General features: G+C 37.6%; 1 protein-coding gene across 1 annotated transcript in view; it reads right to left on the bottom strand.

Moving 5' to 3' along the window:
• The window catches only part of LOC127456216 (protein arginine N-methyltransferase 8-B-like), a 49043-nt gene that overhangs the window by 23868 nt on the left and 8512 nt on the right, over positions 1–16663 (bottom strand). Inside the window, exons 2-3 of the mRNA XM_051724601.1 lie at positions 8914–9144; positions 6302–6457 (exon numbers count right to left, since the gene is read on the bottom strand). Of these exons, the coding sequence (XP_051580561.1) occupies positions 6302–6457; positions 8914–9144 (387 nt within the window). The remainder of the gene's footprint in view (positions 1–6301; positions 6458–8913; positions 9145–16663) is intronic.

Genomic DNA, 16663 nt, shown 5'->3' on the forward strand with positions numbered 1-16663 from the left:
TGACACTAGTGCCGCAGAAATTACACACTTCACACAATTAGTTGAATACACTTCTACTATGATACTTTGATTTCTTAAAGTCAAAAATATCATGTTGTTTAGCTGTCCAGAAATTGTAAAGCAAATAATAATCTCATTACAGTTTTTCTGAATTGCTAAAACACATTTCTTGAAACCTTCACCCATTTTCTCACAACTTTAAACACAAAACCAAATCTTCAAACTACATTCACAAAACCCCTGACTCTTCTGGCAACATCAAATAATCACCTCAAAACCATTTTATCTCAGATCATACACACAGCCAGTCAATATATAAACACTACAGAGCATTTATTACACATTACACCAAAAAATGGAGAACACAGTGTCCAGGGCACGTAGTTACGGAATTGTTTTATTATTGTATATAGTAAACACAATTTATCACAACAATACAGTATACAAATATATTGTATACTGTAACTACTGCAAGTAATAAAGTATTGATTGTCTGTATATTCAGCTCTTGCATACTGTAAAAATACAGTAATCCAACTGCAAAAGCCCAAAGAACAATAAAAACTCTAAATATAAAAGCATGTTACAGTACAATTAAAAATGTTGTGCAACTGCAAAATCAAAGTCAGTGAGAGATTCATTCTGCCTCAGCATCACGTCTTCATGCTTCGTGTATTTTGTACATTTGGTTTGATCACAGTAAGATGCCAATCTGTTGTCATGTGACAAAAAAAACTATAAACAGAGAGAACCCTTTTAGACCCTCAATACTTTGTGAAAAGTCTTTAAAAAAATAACAATTTAGGTGTCTGGGTATCTCAGCGAGTAAAGACGCTGACTATCACACCTGGAGTCGCGAGTTCGAATCCAGGGTGTGCTGAGTGACTCCAGTCAGGTCTCCTAAGCAACCAAATTGGCCTGGTTGCTAGGGAGGGTAGAGTCACATGGGGTAACCTCCTCGTGGTCGCAATTAGTGGTTCTCGCTCTTGGTGGGGTGTGTGGTGAGTTGTGCCGTGGAGAATAGCGTGAAGCCTCCACACGCGCTACGTCTCCGTGGTAACGCGCTCAAGTCACATGATAAGATGCACAGACTGACGGTCTCAGACGCGGAGGCAACTGAGATTTGTCCTCCGCCACCCAGACTGAGGCGAGTCACTACGCCACCACGAGGACTTAGAGCGCATTGGGAATTGGGCATTCCAAATTGGGGAGGAAAAAAAAACTTTTTAATATTTTGATATTTATATTAAGATATTTTGGAATTTTTATGAAAAGCCACATTTTGTTCAGGTCACTCAAAAATGTATATTTGAAAAAATATATATTTTTCACTACTTCAAAAACCTGTTTGAATATGTATTTGTAATTGATAGACGGTGTGAACACTCATGTGTATATGTATTTTAATACCTTAACATAATAGTCTTTTAATAGCCTTTACTTGATGGTTAAACCACCTGACAAGTTAAAGTCATTGAATTAATTAGTTTAAAGAAAATGCTATATATGTTTTCCAAAAAATGTATGAAACCGACATGGAAATATTACATTTCTATGAACTTGACTCATGTTTTGTCAGAGACCATAATGCTGGTTTATTGGGCCAGTTGTACCCCCTGATTACGGTTCTGATCTGGTGAAGATGGTTAATCGAGGAAGTTTGGTTGTTTAAAATAGTTAAGAAGCCTGCTCACCAGAACCCCAAAACACAACATAAACATCTCTTGGTTTTACCTTCTTTGTCTTTATTTTCTTCATCTTGTAACACTGCGAAGAAACTGTCTAATGAAAGATGTGGTGTCACTGCATGTAGACTAACACCCCAATAAATGTGTTGTCCAATGTCTTTCCCCTTTGAGTAAGTCAACATCAAGAATGTGTGCTCCTTTGCAACTTAAAGTCCCTCTCCACATTAAAAAAGTCCTTATCTTCCATTTACTCGAAGGACCTTTTTTAACATTCACAAACAGTGCTGAGGTTTTAGTCCTTAGACAGAAATATACATAAATGAGCACATAGAGCTGTCAATGGCTGAGGCTTGAGGAAAGAGGAGAGATTTAGGAGAAGCCTGAATTCTCTTCCTGCTGTATATACGAGCGGTTGATTCCAGACTGCTGAGATCCATCTATCTCATGTTGTCTTCTGTGTGTCTCCCTGCCATCATAAGTGTCTATAATCATCGCCATCAGCTTGAGTTTAGTACACAGAGTATATAATCAGATCCTGTTTCTGGAAACTGTTCACATATTGCAGTGGGTCAGCAGCGCAGCAGAGATTAAAGGTAATCAGTGGCGCCCGTAACAGAGTCAGCACATTCATGTATATGAAGCTCTCCCTCTCATATGAAGTATTGGGAAGTTCGACTCATTTGAGCAAATCGGTTTATTCGGAGGATTCATGTAAATGAATCTGTATTAAAGGACGATTCATTTGAGTTTTACGCAGTACACCCTACACATTACATTTACATTTATTCATTTGGCAGACGCTTTTATCCAAAGCGACTTACAAAAGAGGAAAACATAAGCGAATCATCTTAGGAGACAGTGGTATGAAAAGTGCTGTATTACAAAGTATCACTAGCATCATAATAGTATTCAAAATAGAATAAAGTGCAACAGAATTATTATTTTTTTAATGACTGGTTAAGTGCTCATGGAAAAGATGTGTTTTTAGTTGTTTTTTGAAGACAGAGAGTAAGTCAGCTTCACGGACGGAGTTGGGAAGGTTGTTCCACCATCGTGGTACGATGAAGCTGAAAGTCCGGGAAAGTGTTTTGGTGCCTCTTTGTGTTGGTACAACAAGGCGACATTCCTTAGCCGACCGCAGGCTTCTAGTGGGCGTGTAGCTCTGCATAAATTATTTTTGGTATGCTGGAGCAGACCCAGTGACTGTTCTGTATGCCAGCATCAGAGCCTTGCGTTTGATACGTGCATCAACCGGCAGCCAGTGAAGAGAGACAAGGAGTGGTGTAACATGTGCTCTCTTTGGTTCATTAAAGACCAGACATACTGCTGCATTCTGGATCATTTGCAGGGGTCTAATCGCACATGCAGGGAGGCCTGCAATGAGAACGTTACAGTAGTCCAGTCTAGTTATGACAAGTGACTGGACAAGCAGTTGTGTGGCATGTTCAGAGAGGAAGGGTCTTATCTTCCTGATATTGTAGTGTGTAAATCTACATGATCTTGTGGTCTTTGAGATGTGGTCTGTGAAATTTAGTCTGTTGTCGATGGTTACCCCTAGATTTCTGACTGTTTTGGAAGGTGTTACTGTAGTTGCACCCAGCTGCACAGTGATGTTGTGTTCAACAGCAGGTTGGCTGGAAAGACAAGAAGTTCAGTCTTGGCTGGGTTGAGTTGCAGGTGGTGCTCCTTCATCCAGGCTGAGATGTCTGCCAGGCAGGCTGAAATTCGATCAGTCACTGTGGTGTCATTGGGCTGTAAAGACAAGTAGAGTTGCGTGACATCAGCGTAGCAGTGGTAAGAGAAACCATGTGCCTGAATGATGGGTCCCAGTGATGTTGTGTATATAGAGAAGAGAAGCGGCCCAAGCACTGATCCCTGAGGTACCCCAGTAAGTAGCTGATGTGGCTTGGATACCTCACCTCTCCAGGCTACCTTGAAGGACCTACCTGAGAGATAGGAATTAAAACCAGTCAATCACAGTTCCTGTGATGCCCAGCGAGGAAAGGGTAGAGAGTAAGATCTGATGGTTGACATTATTTCACTTCTTTTTATTTGTTGCTGAATATTTAGGTGAATGCTGCTGTTCACCACTGTTTTCAACTAATTTATTTACATAAATGTGTTAACATTTATTTACACTGGTGTATCTGTTCAAACGCTGTTTAAAAATGATCATTATATTCAGTAAAAAAGATAATACTTCAGTGTAGTTAGGCCCTATTGTTAATAGATTGAAGTGTAGTAACTATTGTTTTAAAAGAGTAGTTTTAACTCAAAATTGCTCAGGGACAGAATAAGTAAATATGTTACATTTATACAATACAATTATTGATATTATTATTTGAATAAATTATATTCTCTTCATGTTTATTTCCATGAAGTACAGCTTATTTTCTGAATAAAACGCCCAGTTCTTATCCACCTGCGACTTCATTTATTTATTTGTATAGGAACAATACAAGAACATCATTTCAGCAAAAATAAATAAATAAATAAATAAAAATACAAAAGATGCATTGTACATAGAGATTAAAGCACATGTTTATTTGCATCTCAGGTCCCAAGATAGGCTTTTCCCCTAGAAAAAATTAAATTAAAATAAACTGAATAAATAAAACTAAACAAAAGTAAAACAAGCATTTTTAAAAATATTAAGTATAAAAGTTATATAAGACTTAAAAAGATTTTTAAATGTAAAAATAACAACATGAATGGGTCGCATTTTATAATATGAACGGATCTGAATTTGTATTACTTTTACTTTTTGATATTTAAGTATTTCTAAAACCAGTTACTTTTACTTAAGTAGTATTTTAATGGATGACTTTTACTTTTACTTAAATAATACATTTGTGTAGTATCTGTACTTTTACTTAAGTATGGAAATTGAGTACTTTTTCCACCACTGTTCCTGAATGACTTGTGCTATAGACTGGCATTGTAAAAATGCATCACTGTTAACATGTTTATACAAACTGAGGACAAGTTCAAATTATTGTGCACAAACACACTTTATATGGTACCCAGAATGTGAATGCTGCTGAATAGTTTTGCCCATTAGTCGTTTTACCTGATAAATATCCACACAAACATGAGCTGCAGTAGTTAATAAATGTTTTGCACATTATCTGATTAATCTTAACTTGTATACACAGCATCCAGCTAGTTAAGAATTGGAAATGACTGTATTTAAAAGCCTCAACAACAACAACAACAACAACAAACATATATGTATGTCGGTTTCAATAGAAAACATGCACTCTGTTTCCAGCTAGTTTCTGCACACTTATATTATTCTCTGTTTTGTGTTGATTATTTACCTTCACAGTATTAAGCAGGTGGGTTGTCTGACTTTATTCGTAAACACTGAGTAGAGTTTGCTCTCTCTGGCATTTAGATGATATGATGAAGCCATTAAGAGAATTGATCATTATCACAGTGCAACAGGAGAAGAGCTGTGAGCGGCAAACCACATCAGCACAATCACAGCGGCTCGGCATTATGAGGTAGTCTCACTCTCTTCAGAAAACAGGGAAAAGCTCTCAGAACATTCTGTCCACAGAGGTTACTGGGACACAGAAAAGTATGAAAAATGTTTGCAAGTAGAGTTTTTCTCTGTTCATTCTCAGACTTAAAAAAAAAACTCTAGCTTTAGTTCCCAAAGAGATGGTGCATAACCAGTGCCACATGGTCAATGTGAGCTTCATCCTTACCAGTTTAGTGTGTCGGAGTCCGAGATATCATCACAGATAAAGAGTGCCTGCTAAAAACATTCACTAAACATTGAACAAGACAAGAAGGTTTTTGGATGGGCAGACAGAGAGAAAAATTAACAAAATAAAAAGCAATGTGGCAGTATCATGGTATCAGATGATAATACCATGTCACCTTGATATATATTATGGTATTGGGGGTTGCTATAATGTGGTTCTCGCTCTCGGTGGGGTGCGTGGTGAGCTGTGCATGGATGCCGCGGAGAATAGCGTGAAGCCTCCAAATGCGCTAGGTCTCCATGGTAACGCTCAACAAGCCACATGATAAGATGCACGGATTGATGGTCTCAAATGTTGAGGCAACTGAGATTCGTCCTCCGCCACCCGGATTGAGGCGAGTCACTACGCCATCACGAGGATTTATTAATTGGGCATTCCAAATTGGGGAGAAAAAAAAAGATATATTATGGTACTTAATGATTACTATAGTCATGCACAATGATGATTACATGGTACTCCAATGTATTTTAAAGAATACCATGGTACAGTGGCCCCTAAAAGTATTTGTACATTAAAGCAACACTTAAAAGAGTCCGAATGTCATTGAATTAGATAACAAAGCAAGCGGCATTTATTTTAAAGATAGATAGCAGAAGCACATTTTCAAGCGAAAAGAAGCATATTTGTGGAGCAGGATCGGTATAAGTATAAAATAAGTATGTGGTAATAAGGCACCAATTTTCCCCACAAAAGATGATTATTCTCGTCACATTCAAAAGCTCTGAGTCTCTAAGTATGTCTGCCACACATGATGCTATTTTGGACTCTGAGGACCGTTGCAGCATGCCAGGAGAAAACAGACTCCTGCTGGTTTAGGCATTAGGCGTGTCGTCCTCTTACCCCGTACACGTGCTTGGCTCCGGCCTTGGCAGCAAACATAGAGAGGATGCCAGTTCCACTGCCCACGTCCAGCACGATCTTGTCTTTGAAGATGTGTTTGTTGTGATACATGGAGTTTCTGTATGTCAGTGTTCGCACTTCGTCCTTTAACATCTCCTGCACACACACACACACACACACTTTTTTTCTTCATTGTTACATAATGACCGTGTTTTAGTACAAATGAACTACCTACCTAGACAGCAAAAAGTAAAGTTTTTGAGCATACAGTGAGGGTGTTGGATGGTGACACCATGGCAGTTTGATATAGACCTTGGAACTGAGTGATTACCTTATTAATAGACCGTGGTATTTACATGGTACACACTTCAAAGTCTACCCTGGCATTATCATGCACAGTAGCATGTTCCAAAAACCATGGCATTACTATGGGGCAAAGTCCACAAAAATCATGGTAATACTTGCCAGTGTTTACCATAGCACAAAATTCAATACCTTGCAACCTGGACAACATTTTTGGGCATCAGAGGTGTGTTCAAACACACACACACTAACAAAAATACTACAGAATTATTATGTTTTTGGACAAGGATCGTGGTAATACCATGGCATTCTTTAAAGTTTCTTTTTAAAGTGCCCTGTAAATACCATGGTATATGAATATGGTAATCATTTACAACCATTGTAGCCTATTCTGTATATCAAACCACTATGGTGGTACCTTCGAATACCATCACTGTACCACGGTACTACCACAGAACTTTCTTGATGACAGACAACACATTCCTTTTTGAAACCCAGCCAGTAATTTATTCAGTCTTATTATTAGAAGTTAAATGAAGCAATTAGATGGTAAAACCCTAATCATAGTGTTTCTGTGGCTTATCTGGTAGAGAATGGCACTAGCAACACCACTGTCATTGATTTGATTCCAAGGGAACACACCATAATCATAAAATGTATAGCTTGAATGCGCTAAAGTTTGCTTTTGCATCTGACAAATGCATAAATCTAAAGTGGACGTGAAAGTAACATGTTGGACTTTTTAAAGGAATAATTTGGGTGCAATTCAAGTTAGTTCAGCTCAATCTACACCAATGGTGGCATAATGTAGACTCATTTTAACTCGTCCCCCCTTAAAAAAAAAAAAAAAGGCACTTACATGGTAGTGAATGGGGCCAATTTTTGGAGGGTTTAAAGACAGAAATGGTACAAAAGCACTTACATTAATTCTTCTGTTTACAGTTTTTCCACAATTCCTAAAACACATTTCTTGAAACCTTCACCCATTTTCTGAACTTTAAACACAAAACCAAATCTTCAAACTACAACTTTTGCTGCCCGTGTATACCGTTTTGCAACACAAGTGCTCACAGTGCACAATGTGTTTTAGTGAGTGAGAATGTAGGATGAGATTTGCAAATGGTGTCTAACTAGCTGAACTTGTTTAAGGTTTGGTAGAAAGAGTGATTGATTCGACAAATGGGTTTCGGCCACTCAGCATTTGTTTCAGAGAATGGGGTTTAGTGTTTTAGCAATTCTGAAAAACTGTAAACTTGTGTATTAGGCCTACAGTTTTTGACAATTGCTTACACACAATTTCTGAAACTATAGCTCCTTTTCTTTCAACTCTACACACAAATCCCCAAAACACACACACAACATGCAAAACATCACACATCTCATGCAAAAGCAAACACTTCATAACTCTTCTCAAAATGGTGTTTTTGCATCAAAACTCTATACACAAACCATCAAATGATTAGCTCTTATACACAACAACTACACACGGATGTGACAAATGTAAAACACTACTATCTTGCGTCTTTAGCATGTTCAGTGTGCAGTGGAGTGCACGGCAGTTTGTCATAACACTCACACGTACATGTATGTGCACAAATATACACAGTATATACAGTATTTACACTATAAACAGAAATGCAAAGGGGGGATTTGATGGACTGACCCCATTGACTTCCATTGTAAGTGTCTCACTGTAACACAGATTTGAGCTTTATTTGAAAGAAAAGGAGGGATGAGTCAAAGTGCATTTTTGTGGTAATATTATGTCACAAATGCTGTCGATTGAGCTTAACTTATATTGAACCCGGAATATTCCATTAATATTCATGCTAGTCCGTGTTAGTATACTACACAGAAAACATTGTTAGAACTCTAGTCTACAAACACAAACATAAGACACTCGTATAAAAGGCTTTGACATTCTTTAAAACCTTTGATAGCATGAGCATGTTTCCACCACAGGTAAAGTGTGCCTCTTTAGATCTATGCAGCCTTTTCGGTGTACACCTCTGTCACACTGAGATGAGAGAACGGAAAAAGATCTGACCTATATACTAAAAATGAGTCTGAACAAAATGAATCTCGCGTGTTCTCCGTGCTCTCTCTCATCCTATAATTCAATCACATCCTGCACCCTTCTCTCTTGCTCCACTTCTATGCATACTCTGCATTATATAGTACATAACATCCGGCATAAAACACAATGATGAATGATGTCGACTACCAACAGGTTTTTTTTATCCTTCATAAACTCATATCATAACTCATATCATAAAATCATAAACATCACTGCTCTGATGTACTCATACCTCATGAATTCCAAAATGTGCATATGAGTCAAAGTAATAATCCCTGGAGGTCATCTCGTCTGGATTGAGGAACTTGGACATCTTTCCTCTGCCAGGGCAGCTGGGTAACGTGGCTGAGTGAGGGGTGTGTGATGAATGTGTGGGCTGCTGGGCATGATGGACCAATGACACTGGTTTGGGCAGGGGGGATGGCTGGACTGAGTGGGACGGGGCAGCACTCAGGAGCTCTTGCTAGAAGTTGCAAAGAGGAAAAAACGAGACAGGGATATCTCATGACAAAAGGTCAATCTCATGACAAAATGCCTGGGTCATTTCACACCAAAAAAAAAAATAAAAAAAAAAGAAAGAAAAAATTAATTTGCATTAAGAAAATTTACTTTTATTTTGTATGATGTTTTGCGTTGTTTTCATGGCAATTACAATTCCCCAAAGTCTAATTACATTTCATAGTGGAGGTCCTGTCTTTACCAGTCGGTCCAACTATACATGACAGTGCATAATGAAATATTTTAGGTCGTGCATTACCTCTGTGCAATTCCAGCGTTATGGACATGACATTTGCAGTCTAAGTGTGATATTTTACTTCTTATAGAAAGTCCTCATTAGTCATTACTATTTTATTAAACCACTTGTATGTATAATCATTAACCCTAGCAGACAGAGTCCAGACATCCTCATTAGATTGTACAATGAACTTGTGTTACGGCCGTGACAAAAATAAACATCCAAAATGACTTGACACCTGCAGACTTTGACCTCTCAGACATCGGTATCGTATCCATTAAGGCTGCATGATTGTTTGTGATAATTGATTGCGATATTGCGTTTGAAATCACGACATGGCCTCGGGTGATTACTTCACCATAGAAGGCTGTTTTTATTTTTAAATATAGTCTTCATTCAGCACTTGAGTCCGCACTATGTAAGCGAGCAGCATACTCTATCGGGTGTGTGTGGGACACAAGCAGTGGCAACATTAGATGATACATTTTTATAATACTACAGTTCAAATTGCAAAGTCTGTCAAAATGAACCCTTCCCAAATGTTGGCTATTGATGCAGTAAGCTTAAAAACACATCATAGATGAAAATCAATATTCAGCAATCTATCTGAGGCCTATTGATATCCATATAATTTGATATGAAGCGTCGGTAACACTTTATTTTAGGGTTCAGATATAAGACAGTAATTCATGACTAATAATTACACTTTTAAGTGATTTCTTATTCTTGCTTTATAGCCCCTTTACATTTGCTTTTGTCATAATGTAACGGTAGCCAGCTGGTAGATAGCTGTGTATTGTGTAAACCTCACTCCCCTGGCCTCAACAGGCACACTAGCGACTGACATTAATGGCTGTAGCCTTTAGCTTCCTTGTTAGTGTGCCCACCTCCCATGCCAGAGAACCCGGTTCGAATCCCACTTGGAGCAGATCGAGTAGGACCGTGGTGCCGTGACCCGGATGGGAGTGAGGTTTAGGGGGTGAGTGTAACGGTAGGTAGCTGTGCAGTGTGTAAACCTCACTTCCCTGGCCTCAAAGGCACACTAGCGACTGACTCAAGCCTCCTCGTTAGCATACCCGCCTCCCGTGCCGGACACACCGGTTCGAATCCCACTCGGAGCGGGTCGAGCAGGACCGGTTACAATAACAATGAGTTTATTAGCTAAAAACAGAGCATATCAATAGCTAGTATGATGCAAATGACATCCTTTAAAGGTTCTCAGTACTCTGTGTGAATATGTGGCTTATAAATATAAAATACATGTAAAAAAAAAACAGGGAAGGTTAGGGGTTGGTGTACGGTGTCTGTGGGATTCTAAATAAACAAAATAAACATGTTGATGCCCCTTTACTGTATGGTAGTATTTAATTAGGGGTAACTAACACTAACACTATTTGAATGGTGCAAAGAAGATGCTTTTTGTTACTATTTGCTCTAAGTAACAAAAATCTCTGATTTCTATATTTATTTTATACTTATAAGCTTCACATTCACACAGTATATTGAGAACCTATAAAGGATGTATTTTGCACTTTATTTACTATTGGTTTCTTTTGTTTTTACCTAATAAGTTCATTGCTAGAAAAAAAAAATGTAAAGAGGCTATTAGGCAAGAGTAAGAATTCAGTGAACAAAGACCTAATAAATACCTTATAATAATTGACAAGTCTGTAACTAGTCCCTTACAAGTGCAATTATTAGTCATTAATTACGGTTTAATTTCTGATCCCTAAAATAAAGTGTTACCAAAGCTTCCTTAACCTCCTGAGACACCCGCGTGACTGCTTTGTGAATTTTATTTTTGATTTGTAACTAGTAGCACTTAATAAACAAGCAATATATATATATATATATAATGAAAGCTCAATATATATAAATTATATATATAATGAAATTGCTTATGAAATATTAAATAATACCAAACAATAGAAAGTCAGATTTTTTTCATCAATGTTTTTGAGACGTTACACACTGTCAGGTAATACCACCAGGAGAGTAGGATGCAAGTGCAGTTTGGAGTTTTAATGAAGATAGGCAACAGTACAATACAAACGACAGAATCCAATAGTCAGTACAGGCAGGAGGTCAGGCGATCGAGCGTATACTTCGCAGTAAGTGAACGTGACAGAGTCTATTATAAAGGGTGCAGTGATGGCTGTGGTGATGACGTGCAGGTGAGGCTGATCAGAGTACAGGTAATTGGGATCGAGGTAATGCATTGCGTTGTGGGAATTGGAGTCTGGGGCGGCCATGTTTGGAGGCCGCATTGCTTGCTGGGAAACTGAGTTCATGGCATAGACATTACTTCAGAAATTATCATAATTAATTCTGATTCAAAATAATGTCCAGCATCAACCAATCACTCAACCATGTTAAAATAAAATGATACATTATAAATTCTGAATCTATGTACTGATTATCATTGTCACATGTCTGTCAAACATGTTGAGTGATCCAAACATCATCTGCAGCCTGAAACTGAACTTTTGATCAGATTTTAGGAGTGAATGCACTTAACTGCATAAAGAGCTATAGGATGCTCCCTTGCTCCCTATTTAGTGAATGACTTAACCTCCAGTGTGCTGTCTGTCTGCACTGGTCTCAGAACAGTTTGAAATGCACCTTATTTTCATCCTAACTCCATATAAAGCCTCTGAAAGACACATTTTCAGCGTTTGGATTAACTAATTTATTGTCAATGTGATAATACACAGTAAATATATAAGAATGCATTTAATAATGTACATCAATAGACATGTATTTCACAGTGATAAAAAAATAAAATATAACAAAATGCATATTAAAATGAAGCTAAATGACCCACAGATCATGTTGAAGTTTTTTTCTACTTTTGAGGAACTGTGGTGCCAGTGTCCACGTATGTGGACGTCATGTTTATCAGCACGCTGATGCATGTAAAATGAACAGATTTTTTAAAGCAGCATATCAAACGAAACTAGAGACTCTCCTCTTTACAACCAAACAGTTTCAATGAAAACACTTTAAGAGATTTCTTACCAGAGGCACTTCTGTTGGCACTGCGTCCGTAGAAGCACTTCACAGAAATCAACGGCATGTTGTTGTGTCACGTGGTGTGGCAGAAGTTTAACCCTTAAATGACAGTCTAGAGTCTTGTGAACTGTACTCAGTTGTTTTTTTATTAATTTAAATGATGTGTTGCATATAGTGAAGCCAAAATACAATGTCCACGCATGTGGACACGGGGTCGCATCAGGTTAAAGGAACGTTCCAGGTTCAATACAAGTTAAGATCAATCAATGTTGATAACCACAACAATTAATTTTGACTCGTTCCTCCTTTTCTTAATAAAAGCAAAAATGGAGGTTACAGTGAGGCACTTACAATGGAAGTCAATGGGTTAAATTTTTGGAGGGTTTAAAGGCAGAAATGTGAAGCTTATAATTATATAAAATTATCCCGGAATATTTATGTAACTGTCGTGTCTGTAACGCATTATTATGGCCATTTAAAGTGAAGAAGGGAAACCATTTGTTCATCATCCTTGACATGAGTACAACGCTGAGGCCCAATGGTCCAATTAACATGTTTACATGCTGGATGAAGCCGAGCTACTGAAAGCATTTACATTAAATGCTTTTTTTTTTTTTTACATTACTGAAAATTAAAGTGCATGTAATTGTACTGACTTTATTCACTTGTGCTAAAAAAGTCTCCTATATCAGGTCAGGAGTGTCTTCCACCATTCCAAGCATATCCACCATCTGTCTGTCACATTTCTGAGAGCTGTGCACAAAAGTGTTCTGTTTCCTGCAAGTAAGCGGGAGCGCAGCACAGTCAGAAGAACCAGCTCGTAAGATGAGCGTTATATATGATTATTCTCTCAGATTCTGATTAGCACGTTTACTACCTGCAGAGAAGCTCAACCCTTCCTCTTCCTCTTAGAGATAAAACTAATGTACCATCTCCCCACTTTACAGCACACAAATGGGTATAAAAGTGCACTTGATCCACTAGAAGCTGTGCATGCATCTAACTAACTCATGTTTTTCATCAGTATTATAATACACAATATAAATGAAGCAATGTTGAGCAAATGTTCATCCCTGAAATTACTGTCGCCTTCTTTCTTTCTTCTGTGTGTATATGTGTGTGTGCAGCCTTTAAGCTCAAAGGATTTAAAATAATGAGTGTCAGCAATGGGTCAGAGCAGCTGTATGAAGAGGCATAAAGGTGTCAGGATTGCATCTATTAGAGAGACGGGAGGGGGAACACATGTCCTTGCCCCTCCAGTCGACTAACAAATCTCATTTTGCATTCTATTTTTAACCTCAACAAATGGCACATTTCATCATTGCTCCATCTTTAAAGTGAGCTCTTGAGAGGAGAGCCACTCAAATTGTTTTTTCGTGACAACTAGATTGATGTGCAAGTGAGAATAACGGGTGCTCGTGGGATTCTTTCACAAATAGTGCTGCCATGGCCTTCCTCTGGTGTGAGTTTATGATGAAAACCATCAACTTTGGTTTCAGAATGTCCCTTTTTAAAGAGCTCAAGAGTTGCTTTGCATTGCATATCTAAATTATTAATGTGTTTAGAACAGCTCTTATGAATTTTGCAGATCTACAGGCAGCACTTCATCCTCTGGCTGGGCATCATGCAGTGAAGTTGCAATTGTCGGTGTTTCTGGGTCAAGTGTTCACTTCAGTAAGCTTTTTGTACCTTAGAAACCCACTGCTGACCTTGACATTGGCCTATTGCAAGGCTGTAAAACCTCTCGAATAATTGCGTTCACGTTGATAGCATTTCAAGAACACAATTTAAAACCCCTTAAACTCTATGGACCAGCCGGCAGGTCCAAAGGGGGGGCGCTATATCGCAAAAGTTTTTTTACACTCAAAACGTTAAAGTCACCGTATACATAAGTCAGGCATATGAGATATCATTTGAAAGATTAGCATCTGAACATTTCAGAGATAACCGACGCTTCTGCATCCTCTCATTCTCAGGAATGTGACTGTACAGTTTATTTTGTGCACTAGTACCACAGTTCGAAAGCTTTTTTAAAGAATCACAATGTGAAATATGATTTCTGTAAGTAATCAAATACAAACGTTTCATTTATGCTCTGATAACTGCTGATGTAAGTCCCGAATAGCTAAACACTTTATATCTGCTTTTAACATAGGGAGTTGTCAAAAAAAAAAAAAAACACACTTTTTTACTTGTCTGTGAGTTTGTTAGTTTGAATAATCCAATGTTATATCTAAGATGTCCCGAACAAAATATGCCACCCAGAAGAAAAAGCAAGTGAAACAAATCATCAGAAAAATATGTCTTCAACTATTGATAAAATGTTATATCACCATAAAGGGGAGGATCTCAGCTTTCTAATGACACCTAGATTGAGCTTCTAGTCCACTCAGAGGCCGAGATATTCAATGAAATAATGAGAGTGGTGCTTGAACTGAAAATTAGACTGAATGTCTATGGACGAGCACATCTGTGAGGGATAAAATGCGTTAGAGCGCCACCTACATTTCAGATCTGTATATTGTGATGGAATGTGATAGAGAAAACATTCTTTTTTCTAGTGCTTTCTGCCATCTAGTGGAATAAAATGAGACTTTTCAAAGTGAGATAGAGTGAACAGAATAAGAATTACATGTTTACAAAATTAAGACAACAAAATAAGTTTACAATATTATTTATGAATAATTTGAGTATTTTTTATTATTATTTAGGCAGTTCTCTGAATAATGAGACCAATTTTTTGCAATTAGTCCACAGTATGTGTGAATTGTGAGTTTTTAAATTTGAATGTGAAAAATTGCATGCGGCAGCCAAAAAATGCACCAAAGTTTAAACTAGTTACGCACATATTTACGATGCATCTGTCAGTTGCTTAAAAGCGTCTACCAAAATGACCACTAATTTACACCAAACCCTCTGTCTGTTTGACAGACTAACAGCACTAAAAGAGTCTTCAGTCCACCTGCTATTTTGGGGAGTTTTCATAGGTCAGTCCGAATCCATCAGACAGCCTTAAAGTTCCCCTGACATTAGACGGTGGCCTACTGCTGCGCTAAACTATATAACAACTGCTTCTTTCTATACACCTCTGTTCTTCATCCTTTTAAGAACACCGATTAGATGCTTCAGTGACCATGACAATATATTGCAGTTGGATAATCCCTCATTGAGGATTGCTTAAAGTTCAAGGGCACTAATGAAACTGAAATTGAAGTGTTTTGCAGACTGTAATCTCAGTTACAATTTCGTCCCATGATCACTTCCATTCCCTAGTAGTCCTGGGGTTTTTGGTTGATGACTCAGATCATTATCTCACTATCCTACTGTATATTAACCTCAATGGCCTTAGCTGGCCTCTCCTTAAGCTCAGGCCTGGTGCCCTAATGGGACACCCAGATGCAGTAGAAGTATTCTGAGCTGACCTGAGCGGACTCATGACTAATTGACAAGTTATTTTACAAGAACACACTGAATGCCATCTCTACATGTTTACTGCATTATTTTAATTTCACATGTGTTACTCTGATGGTGTTTAGTGTGTGAGTGTGAGTGATAATGTCTCTACATGTTTATTGTATTATTTTAATTTCACATGTGTTACTCTGATGGTGTTTAGTGTTTGTGTGTGTGATAATGTCTCTACATGTTTATTGTATTATTTTAATTTCACATGTGTTACTCTGATGGTGTTTAGTGTGTGTGTGAGTGATAATGTCTCTACATGTTTACTGCATTATTTTAATTTCACATGTGTTACTCTGATGGTGTTTAGTGTGTGTGAATGATAATGTCTCTACATGTTTATTGTATTATTTTAATTTCACATGTGTTACTCTGATGGTGTTTAGTGTTTGTGTGAGTGACAATGTCTCTACATGTTTATTGTATTATTTTAATTTCACATGTGTTACTCTGATGGTGTTTAGTGTTTGTGCGAGTGATAATGTCTCTACATGTTTATTGTATTATTTTAATTTCACGTGTTACTCTGATGGTGTTTAGTGTTTGTGTGAGTGACAATGTCTCTACATGTTTATTGTATTATTTTAATTTCACATGTGTTACTCTGATGGTGTTTAGTGTGTGTGTGAGTGATAATGTCTCTACATGTTTACTGCATTATTTTAATTTCACATGTGTTACTCTGATGGTGTTTAGTGTGTGTGAATGATAATGTCTCTACATGTTTATTGTATTATTTTAATTTCACATGTGTTACTCTGATGGTGTTTAG

This window comes from Myxocyprinus asiaticus, chromosome 18, assembly GCF_019703515.2.
Source record: "Myxocyprinus asiaticus isolate MX2 ecotype Aquarium Trade chromosome 18, UBuf_Myxa_2, whole genome shotgun sequence".
NCBI lineage: Eukaryota > Metazoa > Chordata > Actinopteri > Cypriniformes > Catostomidae > Myxocyprinus > Myxocyprinus asiaticus.